We start from the raw sequence: 14,748 nt of genomic DNA on the forward strand, positions 1-14,748 counted from the left end.
GCAGCCCACCAGGGTCCTCCATCCTTGGGATTTTCCAGACAAGAGTACTGGAGTGGGGTGCCATTGCCTTCTCCCATTAGAAGATAAGAGGACCTAGATTCAGGGTTGGCCCTGCTGTTTATCAGCTGGTCAGCCTTGGTTGAGCCACTTACACTCTTTGAGGCAGTTTTATCATTGTGAAATCTTAGTGTTCATCTTCTTTTATCTTAAGTGATTAAAGTATCAGTATTTTTTTTTAATTAAAGATAATTTAAGATCGTTTTCTCTAGTTTTGTTTTCTGGGCAGGTCATATCCTCTGTTAATATTTTTTTCATGATCTTGAAGAAAACCAGCAAATTTTTAGGTTAATTCAGCTATTATCTGAATTCATCAAGTTCTAGTCCTTTGACTTTCTACAATATCGATCTCCACTTCTTTTCTTATTCAGATCACTTCATGAAACCCTAGAAGAAAGTCATCAGTGTCCTTTTGTCAAATCCAGTCAACCTGTAGCGTTCATCTTTCTTGACCTTTCTCTGATAACGCTATTAATCAAGGCTTTCTTGAAATTCTTTCTCTTATGGCTGCCTTGACAGACTCCCAATTTTCTCCCCAGTTCTCAGATCATTCCTTCTTAGGTTCCTCTACTCCTGTCTTTCCTTTAAATACTAATGTTTCTCAGGTATTTGCTCTTTTTTCATCCTCAACTGCCCCAAGCAATTTTATTTACTCCCATTACTTTACTGTTTGTATGTTAATAATTCCCAAATTTATAGCCCTAGCCCCCCCCAGCCACACTGCCATGCATTGAGTTGAGATTTCTACACGTCAGAGACAGAACTAAGCTGTTCAACTAGGCAGTTTCTAACTCTGATAGCATATAAATTACTCTTCGTATCAAAGAGTTTCTGTGAGGTAATAATATAGCAAAAAGAGCTTGACCTTTAAGGTCAGAAAGCCCTGGGTTCAAATTCTGGCTTCTATATTTACTAGTTACATATCTTAGGACAAATTTCTTCGTGCATCAAGTGTCCAGTTCCTCATCTGTACACATTAACAAAATATTCTCTCTCACTAGGATGATATGATAGAGTATAAAAGTGATTAGAAGAAGATTCCTTTTTAAGAGTTTCCTCAAGAGAAGTAATGATTACTGATGTTTATAAAAGTACGTTTATGAAGTGCCAATAATGTAAGAAAATCTAGCAAAATGGGCAAATATCCTCACTGTTGTGTTACATAATTAGCCCTCTTTTTATGCTTAACTTTTAAGATGGACTCCTTGATATATTTTTATAATGTTTTAGTTTATAAAATTGTGACTAGAAATGGTGGTACGGCTGTCAAAGGTGGCCACATGGTTATTAAAGTTTTGTCCTTTTCCATTGAAAATCTAAAAGGTAATTTATCATCTTGTTTTATGTAGTCCAGATTTTAGTACAGTTTTGAATACCTGTCTGAACCGAGGGTTCAGTAGACTGCTAGACAACATGGCGGAGTTCTTTCGACCTACTGAACAAGACCTGCAGCATGGTAGCTCCATGAACAGGTGAGAAGACATGTAAGAATGTCACCAGTCTAAGGACTTCTGATAAAACAGTGCTTTTGGATATGTTTATTTTTTGTTCCAGGTAACAGAAAAAAAAAAATCTCAGACAACAAATGTGAATGTTAATTTTTTCAACAAATTAAACTCTGTTAAACCAATGACTCCTTCATTAGGAGGAGCTCTTTCAGTATTCAGTATTAAAATGTTTATTTCTCCTAAAATTTTGCCGCTGTACACAAGTACTTACCTTGTGAAACTACTTTTCCATAGGCCAGTTTCACTTATTGAGGCTTTTTTAATTTAACACTGTAGAATACAAAACTTCGTGAAAACGTTATTTAAGTTTTAACGTTTTCTCTTACATTATTCCAGTACTATAAGCTATAATTGGCCTTCATAATTCAACCAGACATTCTTGTTCTAGATTCCCATTTGATGAATAATCTCCTAGTTCTGTAGCCCATTTTGTAGGATTAGGAATGTTTAGATAGTACAGATGATAGTGATTTTAATCATAATTACTAAGTCATGGATTCACTCTGCCAAAAGATAGCGTATGGCTTTATTTTATTCTTATTATCTCAGCATGAGCACCTTGAATCTATTAGGATTTACACTCTTTTACAGTTTTTTTGTATTAAATTCAGAAAATAATAGGTACTAAATCAATGTTAACCGACTATAAACTTATCTGTTAAAATTAGGGATAACAGTAACTGATATGCAGTATGTATGTGCAATGCCTGTTTTAATTCTCAGATACATAGAGCAAGAGGTTATTTGCCCAGTTCTCTGGGACCACTCTTTATTATACAAAAAGGAATAATTTACAGTTAACATTGAGGATTTGGAATGCTTAGGGTCATAAAGTTTATTTTCAGAAGCAGTTTAAATGTCATCCTAAAATCTTTTGTAGCAATTCTTTAAATTCTCAAAAAAAATTCAGCCTCAGTAAGTTCTCTAAGTTAAGGTGCTCCAGTCAACAAAATTTCACTATAATCTCTATCTAGCAAAAGTATTAGTTATTTACTGAATGGTGATAAGAATTTTTATATAAAATAAATGCTTGATCTTGTACACTAGAGAATTAGAAAAATTATGTTGCAGTTGTATCAGCCATTTTAATCTTTTCTTAATTCCTGTGGTACTCATGATCACTCCTGTAGGACTCAAGTGTTTATTATACTTAACTATTTGACATTGCTAGTAATTAAGAGAAATACATACCAAAAACTGTGAGATAGTCATCTTTAGCTATCAGACACATGAAGAGTAAAGAAATGCTTGATGTAGAAAGGAGTCATGATAGAGCAGGTATCCTCTCATACTGTTAGAGAAGCAGAGGGAATTTGGCAATATACATTTTAAAGCTTAAAAGCATTCATACCCTTCGACTCATTAATTCACTGTAAATACAGAGTTATTTATATTAAGGAAAATTAGGCAAAAACTCAATGCCCAACCATAGGGAGCTGATGATATAAGTTCTCACAGCTAGAGGATGGATTACTATATAGTAATTAAAAAACAGACAAATACTTTGGAAGAACTTTTAATGAGATGGAAAGAATGATTATAGCATGTGAATAAAAATTCAAAACAGTGTTGCTTGGGAGGTTATAGCTGGGTGTTAAAAACACCCAAAAAGTATAGATATGTATAAAAAAATTACTGGAAGAAATTAACTATGATGTCAATTATAATTGTTATTTCTAGATGGTAAAATTATGTTTGGTCTTTATTTTCTTTTTAAGTATTTTTCAATGACTATTTCTTTTATAATTAAACATTAAATTCCTATAAGATAATTTCAGAAAGTAATTATTACTGTGATGATTTTTCAGTCTTTCCAGTGTCAGCCTGCCTTTAGCTAAGATAATTCCCATAATAAATGGACAGATCCACTCAGTTTGCAGTGAAACGCCTAGTCATTTTGTTCAGGTAAGAGGAGAGCTTGGGTTATTAAAAACAGACTGTACTTTTGGTTGTGGTCCTGTTTGTCTAACATAAAATTACATTTCTCTTCTATGATATTTGTTCAAAGAAACCAAAAACTTGAAGCCACATGTAGAATACAGTCAAGTGCCCCATGAGAGTATAATATCATGACACTTTTATGAGGTTGGGAATACCTTTCTCCATGTTACAGTACAACACATGTTAGACAGACTGCATTTTAGTCCAGATATATTCTAGTGGTCAGTTGAATTTACAGTGTTAATGTTTTGCATTAAGCTGTGCCTTGAGGCAAATCAGTGAACCAGTCCCTCAGATTTTGAGGAAAAATGAAACATTTTTGTAGGAAAGTAAAGCATTTAAATAGTTAATAAGTATAACTGTTAATAGTGCACCAATAATCTGTTCATTAAAAGCTGCATACTCAGTAGGTTATTTAAATTTTTCACTGGTCTCCCTATAACTCCATCTCCTTTCTTAGGAAAGCATTTTATAATAGAATACATTGAATAAGACTGATTTTACTAAAAGAACAGCTTTGAATCCAAACTTTTTTTCCAAGTTATTTGCAAACTTGTAAACTGTATAACAGTAATTGCAATAAATTACTCGCAATACACCTCAGTTCCAAACTACTGCCATAATGTGCAGTGAGAAGAGAGAGACTCTAGGCCTAAGTGTAAAGATAGTATCTTCTCAGTAATATTTATCTCAAATTAGAGTATCTCTATGGTTTTCTGCTTGGGAACGTGAAGAGCCATGAGGCTATGGGTTGTAATTCTTCCTTTCTCTTGTATAGAGTCATTGGCTTATCCTTCACATGTGACTTAATTTAATTTTAAGTTTAATTTTAGCTCAAAATTTTTTGAACACTTAAGTTTTAAATATTTTTTCTTTTAATTTTCACGTGCATATTAGTGTAAGAAAAAAAATAGTTGTAACTTCTGGCATTTAAACCTTAACTTTACCTTTCTCCATTTTCATAAAAATCTCTGGCTTCATCAGTAAGCTGTTCATCTTGATGAGTAGCATAATATATACACCAGGGCTTTCCTGGTGCCTCAGATGGTAAAGAATCTGCCTGCAGTGCAAGAGACCCAAGTTCAGTCCCTGGGTCGGGAAGATCACCTGGAGAAGGGAATGGCTACCCACTCCAGTATTCTTGCCTGGAGAATTCCACAGACAGAGAAGCCTGGTGGGCCACAGTCCATGGGATCGCAGAGTTGGACGTGACTGAGTGACTAACACACACTTAATACAACACCAGCTTTGGTGCTTAAATAATTTACATACTATATTAAAGTCTATAATTGAGGATGAAAATAAAAGGTACAAACATCATTAATACTAGTGCTTAGTATTAATACATTTTCTTGGTATCATTGCATGTAGATTGTTTATATACTAGACCATTAATTGACAAGCCTTCCACCAAATTTTTTAATTATGATTTCTGTGGGTTAGAGTACCATGCAGTATTCAGAGAATGTAGCTATGAATTTGTGAGATGAAAACTTGCTAAGCTCACCTGGATTTTCAGATGCTTAAGAAAGAACATCAAGGATAGGTTCACTTCCTGTTTCTCTGCCGCTCACCGGGCAGCGTGAACCACATAATGGTTTCTGTTGCCATGGGTCCTCACTCTCTGGGGAAGCCTGTGGACACCTCAGAATAACGCCTGTAAGTGTATACTGTAAAATATGTAGGTTTTAATGAAAACCAACTGCATACAGTTTCAAAATACTTCTTAAAATGACAGTTCATGGAACTTCTGCAACTTACCTATCTATGACATAAAAATGTCTGAATTCTGCTAAAGGCCAGCTCACAGGTTCTGCTGTCTGTTGCTTACATACACAACTGAAAGAAAAGCTAGATTTCAGTTAAAGGCTAATGAAAAAAAGATGTAATTGTTTCTTTATCTACATTAGCAAATCCGTTAAGAACCCCTGTTCTCAGGTATATTTGTGTGGTTGGTTATGTATGTGTGTATATATTGTTGTAATCATTTATTCAACAGATTCTCATCCAGCATTTGATACTCACACGCAGATCCATTTGAAGACTATTTTGGATCTTCTTAGTGTGGGGGGGGAAAGTTGTGAGTTCTGGCATTTATACCTTAACTTTATCTTTGTCCATTTTCATAAAAGTCTCTGCCTTCGTCAGTAAGCGGTTCATCTTGACAAGCCACGCTTGAATACTTATCATACCCACTGTCTCTTATACAAAAACTTAATAAATATCTCCAGGAATTTATTATAAAAGAAACTTCTTTCATTAAATGGTTTTCTTTTTGGCCTTAATGCCACAAAACTTTGAGCTAAATTTGTTGCTTGATTGCAGAAATGAATTCAGATTATCTGTTCTTTTTACAAACTAATGTTTTATTCTCGTCTTTGCTAGGATCTGTTAATGATGGAGCAAGTGAAAGACTTTGCTGCTAATGTGTACGAGGCTTTTAGTACTCCTCAACAACTGGAGAAATGATTGGTTTTTTCCTTCAAGAACAGCTACAATGGGATTCAGTTACTTTTTTAAAAAAATGCACTGAATAAATCAACTATATATAGGGTAATGATTTGTTACCATAATGTCTAATAAAAATATATTCTTAATCAAAGTCTTCATAATAAAATAGATTTATTTGGCATCTTAATATATTTTTTTAAAGCCATCAACAGATTGGTTTTTGTGGGCATATCTGAGTGTATACAGTGCAAATATCAGAATTGTTAATAATTTGTTACATCATGGATATTAGTTCCAAGTCAAATAATGTAAATACTTTATTCTTTGACATTAATACTGAGGTAAAATCTGTTTGGGAAGTAGATATAAAGTTTGGAAAAAATGCTATTTAAAGTTCACCAGACTTAAAAGTTCACTGGACTGCAGTATACAGGAGAGAATCGGACTTTTCTCCAGTTAATCTTCAAAGGGATAAAGACTTTGTCTTAAATATACCTGGTTGAGAACTTTCTTTTTCAATAGAAATCAGTTAATTTAACAACTAGGATTAGGACTTCCCTGGTGGTCTAGTGGTTAAGGCTCCATGCTCCCCTGCAGGGGGCATGGGTTCAATCCCTGTTCCCTGGTCAGGGAATCTACAATCCTGCATGCCATAACACGGCCAAAAAGAAGAAGGAACAACTATGATCAGCAATTTTTTTCTTTACTGTTGTTAACAATCATTAGGAAACTACATACTGATTTAGAGACCAACGTTGTGTTGATGCTGTTTACTCAGCTATTATTAACTACTGTACATAGGTTCATTTATTTGTATGTAAATAACTATAACTTACTTTGTATTGATTTTGAGCACAGTGAATCTTATTACAATAAAATATTTTAGTAAAATATGGTTTTATCGAGTTAATACTTTACAGCTATTAAGTTATTTGTCCCATAGCATTTTTGTTGTTATTTTTGGAGATTACACTGGTTTTCAAGTTTCATTTTTTTAACAAGCAATTGATGCATTAACTTACTGCTTTAGAAAAATATCATTTCCTTCTAAAAAGAAATAATTCATTGTTCTAGTATGTATGTAGTTTTTTATATGGGTAACTAGGACAGAAAGAAATTAATTGTATCATCATTATATTAAATATATTTTCAGTAGCATCATTTATGTTCTTTTATGTTCCCTCAATATATAACATATAGCTAAATAGGAGAAGGTAGAAAATGAATTGTAATGTCTCTTCTAAGGCCAGGTTAGGGCTGAGGCCAACTGCTAGGGAATCTATGCCTAGAATATATTAAAAAAAAAAAAAAACAGACAAAAGCAGATGTCAAAGTAGAGAGGAGAACACATACTTCTTTTCAAAATTTGTCAGAATATAATGATGTAATTTCAAATCCTGAAAGTTGATGCTGTGAAAGTGCTGCACTCTGTATGCCAGCACATTTGGAAAACTCTGCAGTGGCCACAGGACTGGAAAAGGTCAGTTTTCATCCCAATCCCAAAGAAAGGTAATGCCAAAGAATGCTTAAGCTACCACACAATTGCATTCATCTCACACGCTAGTAAAGTAATGCTCAAAATTCTCCAAGCCCAGCTTCAGAAATAATGTGAACTGTGAAATTCCAGATGTTCAAGCTGGTTTTAGGAAAGGCAGAGGAACCAGAGATCAAATTGTCAACATCCGCTAGATCACCAAAAAAGCAAGAGAGTTCCAGAAAAACATCGATTTCTGCTTTATTGACTATGCCAAAGCCTTGGACTGTGTGGATCACAATAAACTGTGGAAAATTCTGAAAGAGATAGGAATATCAGACCACCTGACCATCCTCTTGAGAAACCTGTATACAGGTCAGGAAGCAACAGTTAGAATTGGACATGGAACAACAGACTGGTTCCAAATAGGAAAAGGAGTACGTCAAGGCTGTATATTGTCACCCTACTTATTTAACTTATATGCAGAGTACATCATGAGAAATGCTGGGCTGGAGGAAGCAGAAGCTGGAATGAAGATTGCCAGGAGAAATATCAATAACCTCAGATATGCAGATGAAGAAGAACTAAAGAGCCCCTTGATGAAACTGAAAGAGGAGACTGAAAAAGTTGACTTAAAGCTCAACATTCAGAAAACTAAGATCATGGCATCTGGTCCCATCACTCCATGGCAAATAAATGGGGAAACAGTGGCTGACTTTATTTTTCTGGGCTCCAAAATCACTGCAAATGGTGATTGCAGCCATGAAATTAAAAGACGTTTGCTCCTTGGAAGGAAAATTATGACCAATCTAGAGAGCATATTAAAAAGCAAAGCCATTACTTTGCCAACAAAGGCCTGTCTAGTCAAGGCTATGGTTTTTCCAGTAGTCATGTATGGATGTGAGAGTTGGACTGTGAAGAAAGCTGAGCACCAAAGAATTGATGCTTTGAACTGTGGTGTTGGAGAAGACTCTCGAGAGTCCCTTGGACTGCAAAGAGATCCGATCAGTCCTGGGCGTTCACTGGAAGGAAGGACTGATGCTGAAGCTGAAACTCCAGTACTTTGGCCACCTATGCGGAGAGCTGACTCATTTGAAAAGACCCTGATGCTGGGCAAGATTGGGGGCAGGAGGAGAAGGGGATGACAGAGGATGAGATGGTTGGATGGCATCACTGTCTCAATGGACATGGGTTTGGGTGGACTCCTGGAGTTGGTGATGGACAGGGAGGCCTGGAGTGCTGTGGTTCATGGGGTTGCAAAGAGTTGGACATGACTGAGCGACTGAACTGAACTGAAGTGAAGTGAAAGTAGAGAGGAGAACACATACTTCTTTTCAAAATTTGTCAGAATATAATGATGTAATTTCTAATAGGATGGTGGAAAACTGTATTTTGGAAAATGAGTGAATGTGTGTGTAATAGAGCATGCATCTCTTCCAGCAAAATTAACCTAGGATTTCATACAAGGAAATTTTGAGACTGAACAGAAGTGACTTTGTAAGGATAGACTGCTGATCATCAGAAAGTTATCACCTGGAATCATCTGCATCTGTAGAGTTGTGGCAGTCGTAGAGATGACAAGGTAAAAAAATCACATGTATTTGAAGCTAAGTGGCCTTAGATATTACAAATTTGTGTTCTAATTGAACAGTCGGAGCCCTTTTATCTGGACCCCTTAGTTGTTTGGTTAATGCAAAAAGTCTTTTAAAACAGTATATCATTTTTAAAATAACACATATATTCTTAGATATTTTAACTTAAAGTACCAGTCATCTTTATTTGCCAGTTATTTACAATGTAGGTATGCTTATAAGCGTTCTCTGACTGTCTTATACAAATCATATGTGTTACATTATATAGTTGTATATGGGTACAGAATACTTGTGGATTGTTAGTACATTTCTGTTCAGTCTTTTAGAACTGTTTTACCAATAATTAACCAATACATTCAAATTGAGCATGGAGAAAGCAACAGATTTTCATCTAGCTTTTCCAAAGTATTCAACTTGGTTTTCACAGAAACTACAACTCTTCACACTCATTTCATCTGCTTATGTAACATGATAAAAACATAAATTTATCATAAATTATCAAACATAATCAGTTTGGTAATTGTGTTAGTTTCCTAGAATTTCTGTAATAAATTACCACCAACTGTGTGGCTTTAAACTACAGAAACTTATTCTCTCATCATTCTGGTGCTTGGAAACCCAAAATTAAGGTGTCAGCAGGGCCATGTATCCTCTGCAGACTCCAAGGAAGAATCCTTCCAAGCTTCCTTGACTCTTTCTGCTTCTGGTGGCCCCACATATTCCTTGAAAGCAGCATAACTCCAGTCTCTGCCTGTCTTCATGTGGTCATCTACATGTTTGCGACCCCACATCCACTATGATCTTACCTCAGAACTTACCTTAATTCTTAATTGCATGTGCAAAGACACTGATTCTAAGTAAGATCACATTCTGAGCTTTTGAGTGAAAGTGAAGGTCGCTCAGTCGTATCCAACTCTTTGTGACCCCATGGACTATACAGTCCATGGAATTCTCCAGGCCAGAATACAGGAGTGGGTAGCCTTTCACTTCTCCAGGGGATCTTCCCAACCCAGGGACTGAACCCAGGTCTCCCACATTGCAGGCAGATTCTTTACCAGATGAGCCACAAGGGAAGCCCAAGAAAACTGGAGTGGGTAGCATTTTCCTTTTCCACCAGATCTTCCCAACCCAGGAATCGAACCAGGGTCTCCTGCATTGCAGGCGGATTCTTTACCAACTGAGCTATCGGAGAAGCCTTTTGAGTAGTTTTTGAGAGCTTTTGAGTAGGTATGATTTATTGGGGAGTACTATTCAACCCACTGCAGTAACAACCTCAGCTAACTGGTGGTAAACATATCCTGTCACATGGGCTTTACTGGTGCTCAAATGGTAAAGAATCTGCCTTCAATGCAGGAGACCCAGGTTCAACCCCTGGGTCGGGGAGATCCCCTGGAGAAGGAATTGGCAACTCAGTCCAGTATTCTTACCTGGAGAATTCCATGGATAGAGGAGCCTGGTGGGTTACAGTTAACGGGATCGCAAAGAGTCAGACACAACCAAGCGACTTTCACTTTTCACTTTCAAATTGATTGCAGCAAGTGGAAACAGGGGTGAAGCATGTGCCAGACATAAGCCTGCTAACTGAAAGCCTGCATCTTGCCCAGGCGTCAATTAGTATTCTTTTCCAAGAAAATGGAGAGCATCTGTTACTCTAGTGAGTTGGTTAAATGGAGATTACTTAAAACAATTATACTTTCTCCTTCAAACTTGTATAAATATGTTTGTTACTGTGTATATCTAAAAATTCAATATGAACAATTATTTGTTTGCAAGTTAAACAGGAAGGTTTTTATCTAACCTGGTCTTTTACCTACAAAATAAAAAATGAACAGCAAGCAAAATATCTGTCTTGTTTTCTGTGGCCCTAATTCATATTTATTTGATTAGTCTGAACTTTTAAAGTAACTGTGTTGTTTCAATATGGCACTCATAAGAAAATGAGATAAAATCTTATTAAAGTGATATCCAGTCTAACAATCTAGTTTTGCTCGCCTTCAATATTTCTCTCATTATTAAAGAAAAATCCAATGTTACTGAAATTTAAAACACGTTAATTTTGTGCCTGTATAATGACTCTGGTGAAAGAATCAGTTGTGGGGGATAAGAACTGTCAGGAGAGTGCATGCTCCTTGGTTCTGTCACGTCACAACAAAGATTTGGAGTGACGGACATTAAAGCCCTCGGCGTGTCACAGCTCTCGGGTCTTGGGCAGACCGTGTTATAGCTCTCAGGTCTCGAACGGACGGTGTTATAGCTCTTAGGCAAATCATTGTTACAGCTCTGTGTTACAGCTCTATTTTATTTAGATAATTGCAGGAAAATCCATCTTCGAGGCGTGAGGGTATGTTGACCCAAAGACGCGAAGAGAAGAGCACCCCAGCGCGTGGGGGGCAGAAAGAGGAACCCCCAGCCCTTTGGCTCCTCTTTTTATATGTGTTTTTCCTCCCCCGGGCCTGCCCTATGTAAAGCGGGCTAGCCAGGAGTGCTGCTTGTTCTACCTGAGGTCCTCACTCTGGTCCTCGGACTTTGCTTTGTTCTATTTTCGCAGGCTTTTCTCTTTCCTGTCTTTCAGCCACCACCATTCTGGACTCCTGTTTCCTATTCTAACTACCTAACAGAACAATTGGCTTAAAATAAGTAATGAGAGATCTGATTTTTAATTAGCCTTAGTATAATTCTTGCCCTTCATACCAATGATAATTCTAAGAATTTGATGGACTATTTTAAAATCCTTGTTACAAGTCCCACTTAAAGTATATTTCACATATACGCAAGATATACGTTAAACTTAAATTTGATGTCTCATTCTGTTGCATATATGGTTATTAGCAAAGCATTTTATCAGCACCTCTGAATGCTGATCTGTATTTTATCATTTAGCTTCCTCATAGCTACCCATTAACTAAACCCGATATCTAATTATAATTTACTTAAATAGCTCCATTTCCTCTCTAAATTCTTTATTGGTAAAGGTCATTATGGACAAGGTAGGAATGTAAATGACTGAAAGATTTTAGTCTCAAAACTATTTGCTTCAGATGACCTCACTTTTATGTTAAGATTCTTCTAACTCAGAGTTTTTTACATTTTTTTGTTTTTTCTTAGTCTAGTGTCGGGGATCATGTAAATCTTTCCTTATTGGACCTCTAATAAAGTGGTAATTGGGATTTAGAACTCTTAAACGTACTTATTCATGTCAATACTTTAGAATGGTTTTAAAATTTTGGTAGTTGTAGAAACTTCAGCAATGAATAATTTTTTAAAAATATTTTCAACTTCAAGATGATTTTCGAAAATAAATGTGAATAGTGTTTTACTTCCCTCTGTACTTGGAAGTGTCTACAGGGAACAATGAGATATCTGCATTTGATTAACGTAACAAAATGGAGCCTGTAGCACTTCAACTAAAGATCTAAACTTGTGGAACATCTTCTGTTAAGAGAAGTGAGTTCTTTAATCAGTGTGTCTTTAAATTTACATCAATATCAGTATTTTTGCGTCATTCTTAGGGAAGATCTGAATAGACAATAATTTTCAGATAGGTTTTCAACTTAAATTTGCTTAAAGGCAAATAAAAACAGGAAAAAAAAATTATTCATTTAAATTGGACCTCAAATTAGCCCACCTACAAAAATAAGCCCACACCTCCAATCCTACACCCTCACCTGCCTCCGCCCAAAAATACCCTGGAAGAATAAATACTAAAATATTAGTAATGGTGACCTTAGTGATTTTGTCTTTAGGCATTTCTGGATATGTTTAAATATCTATAGTAAATATATCAGTTTTATTACCATGAAGGAAAAAAACAAAAATTTTTTATAAAAAGACAGTTACTGTAAGCATAAACATGAAGTCCAATTTATTATATACCTGTCACCCGCTATTCGTCTTTGTTGCTGTTGTTTAGTCACTAAGTTGTGTCTGACTCTTTGCAACCCCATGGACCATAGCCCGCCAGGCTCCTCTGTCCATGAAATTTTCCAGGCAAGAATACTGGAGGGGGTAGCCATTCCCTTCCCCAGGGGATCTTCTCAACCTGGGTATTGAACCAGCATCTCCCACACTGGCAGGTGGATTCTTCACCACTGAGCCCCCTGGGAGGCCCTTATTAGTCTGCGAGAGTTGTCACAAATACCACAGATAGGATGCTTAAACCACAGTCATTTATTTTCTCACAGTTCTGGAGGCTGAAAGCCCAAGGCTTCAGCAGGTTTGGTTTCTCTTGAGGCCTCCTTGGCTTGCAGTTGGCCACCTTCTCACGGTGTCCTTAAATGGTCTTTCCTCCATGTGCTTCCATCCATGTTCTTCCTCTTCTTTTTTTTTTTTTTTTTTTCTTTTATAACTGAGATTTTATTGGTTGTTTTGAGGATCACTACACAGACATTTCAATTTGTACACAATTCTTCACATACGTACCAGAAATCTAAAATATCATGTAGTTGTGATTCTTAACAGTTATTCCAGTGACTTTCCAGCTTAAAATTTGGAGCAACTTTCCTTAACAGGATATCAAGTACCAATATCTTCAAATATTGATATGTTGTTACATCATAAGTCCCACTGATTCACAATTTAATATCATATACACTACATACCCAAACTGTCAATCGTTCACAGCACATTAACCAAGTTACTAGGAAAACTGGACTACCACGACCAAAGATGTTATAGTATAGTGCACAAAATTCTGACCAGGAGAGCCAAGATCAAAAAGTGGTTTGCTGTAGGAAATAATTCTACCAAAACAAAATGGGAAGAGAAGTAATTTAAAGTGTTCAAGACATTAAATGCACAACTGACTCCAAACTGCCATTTAGTATGCTTTTGTATTATAGGATATAAAAGCTACCCCCCATCTATGGAATGTTAAGCTGACACCCAAGACAATCAAAGCCTCCCATATCCAATATCCCACTATTTTCTGGTTGTACCAAAAAATAAACAACCAGCAAATGATTTCACCTCTTAAAAAAAAGCATTTACACTTAAAAAATGGGATGAGGTGGGATTCCCTCCTTTTTAAAAATGTTTCTAGAGCTACTAAAAAACTTGCATTTACAAAATAGTTGATAAAAATATTCCTCTGGATTGTACAAGAAGGGAAACAGGGACCACTGACAGGACTGAGTGTGTGGTTATTAATCAGACTTGGCTTCTTTCTCTTCTGCTTCATCAGAGGCTGGGCTCTCCTCGTTTTTAGTCTCTCCATTTTCTGCAGGCAAGTCTTCTTTAGTCTCTTGGTTGGCCACTTCCGCCTGTTTTCCCTTTGCTCCTCTTTTCCCTTTTGTTTGCACTTTTTTGTCTGAAGATTTATCCTTTCCCGCCGCCTTTTTTGGCTTCGTTTCCACTTTTGCAGGAGCCGGTTTTGCTGACAACCTCGCCGATCTCCTCTTGGGCTCCTCCTTCGCCGCCCCCTCGGCGGAGCTGACCTTCCTCTTGGGCATCGTGGCGGCGGGGCGGGCGAGAGCCGGGTGCCTGAGGGCCGCGGCGCGCCGAGAGCCTTCGCGAAGCTGAGTAGCCTGACCGCTGCCGCTCCTCCCGCCGCCCGAGCCCGAATAGGTGAGGCCGGCCGTCACTCGACCACTGCGCCCCGCCCCCGCTCTCGGCGCCCCCACCCGTCCGCCGTCTCGCGGGGCCCCAGACCCAGGCGAGGGGGCCCTTCCTCTTCTTATAAGGACTCCAGTCATATTGGATTAAGGTCCCACCCTGATGACTTCATTTA

The 14,748-nt window shown here is 37.0% G+C and overlaps 2 protein-coding genes across 2 annotated transcripts in view; one reads left to right on the forward strand and one right to left on the reverse strand.

Annotated features, from left to right (window-relative positions):
* Positions 1–6,850, forward strand: part of PEX3 (peroxisomal biogenesis factor 3) — a 34,991-nt gene extending 28,141 nt beyond the window's left edge. The window contains exons 10-12 of the mRNA XM_043888443.1: positions 1,407–1,529; positions 3,374–3,470; positions 5,892–6,850. Of these exons, the coding sequence (XP_043744378.1) occupies positions 1,407–1,529; positions 3,374–3,470; positions 5,892–5,975 (304 nt within the window). The 3' untranslated portion in view covers positions 5,976–6,850. The remainder of the gene's footprint in view (positions 1–1,406; positions 1,530–3,373; positions 3,471–5,891) is intronic.
* A 6,544-nt stretch (positions 6,851–13,394) lies between these two features.
* LOC122684243 (non-histone chromosomal protein HMG-14) lies at positions 13,395–14,600 on the reverse strand. Its single transcript, XM_043888261.1, has one exon. It carries the CDS (start codon positions 14,468–14,470, stop codon positions 14,165–14,167), a length of 306 nt encoding a protein of 101 aa, XP_043744196.1. The 5' UTR covers positions 14,471–14,600; the 3' UTR covers positions 13,395–14,164.
* Between the last annotated feature and the right edge of the window lie 148 nt (positions 14,601–14,748).

The sequence above is a fragment of the Cervus elaphus genome, chromosome 26 (genome assembly GCF_910594005.1).
Source record: "Cervus elaphus chromosome 26, mCerEla1.1, whole genome shotgun sequence".
Taxonomy (NCBI): Eukaryota; Metazoa; Chordata; class Mammalia; order Artiodactyla; family Cervidae; genus Cervus; species Cervus elaphus.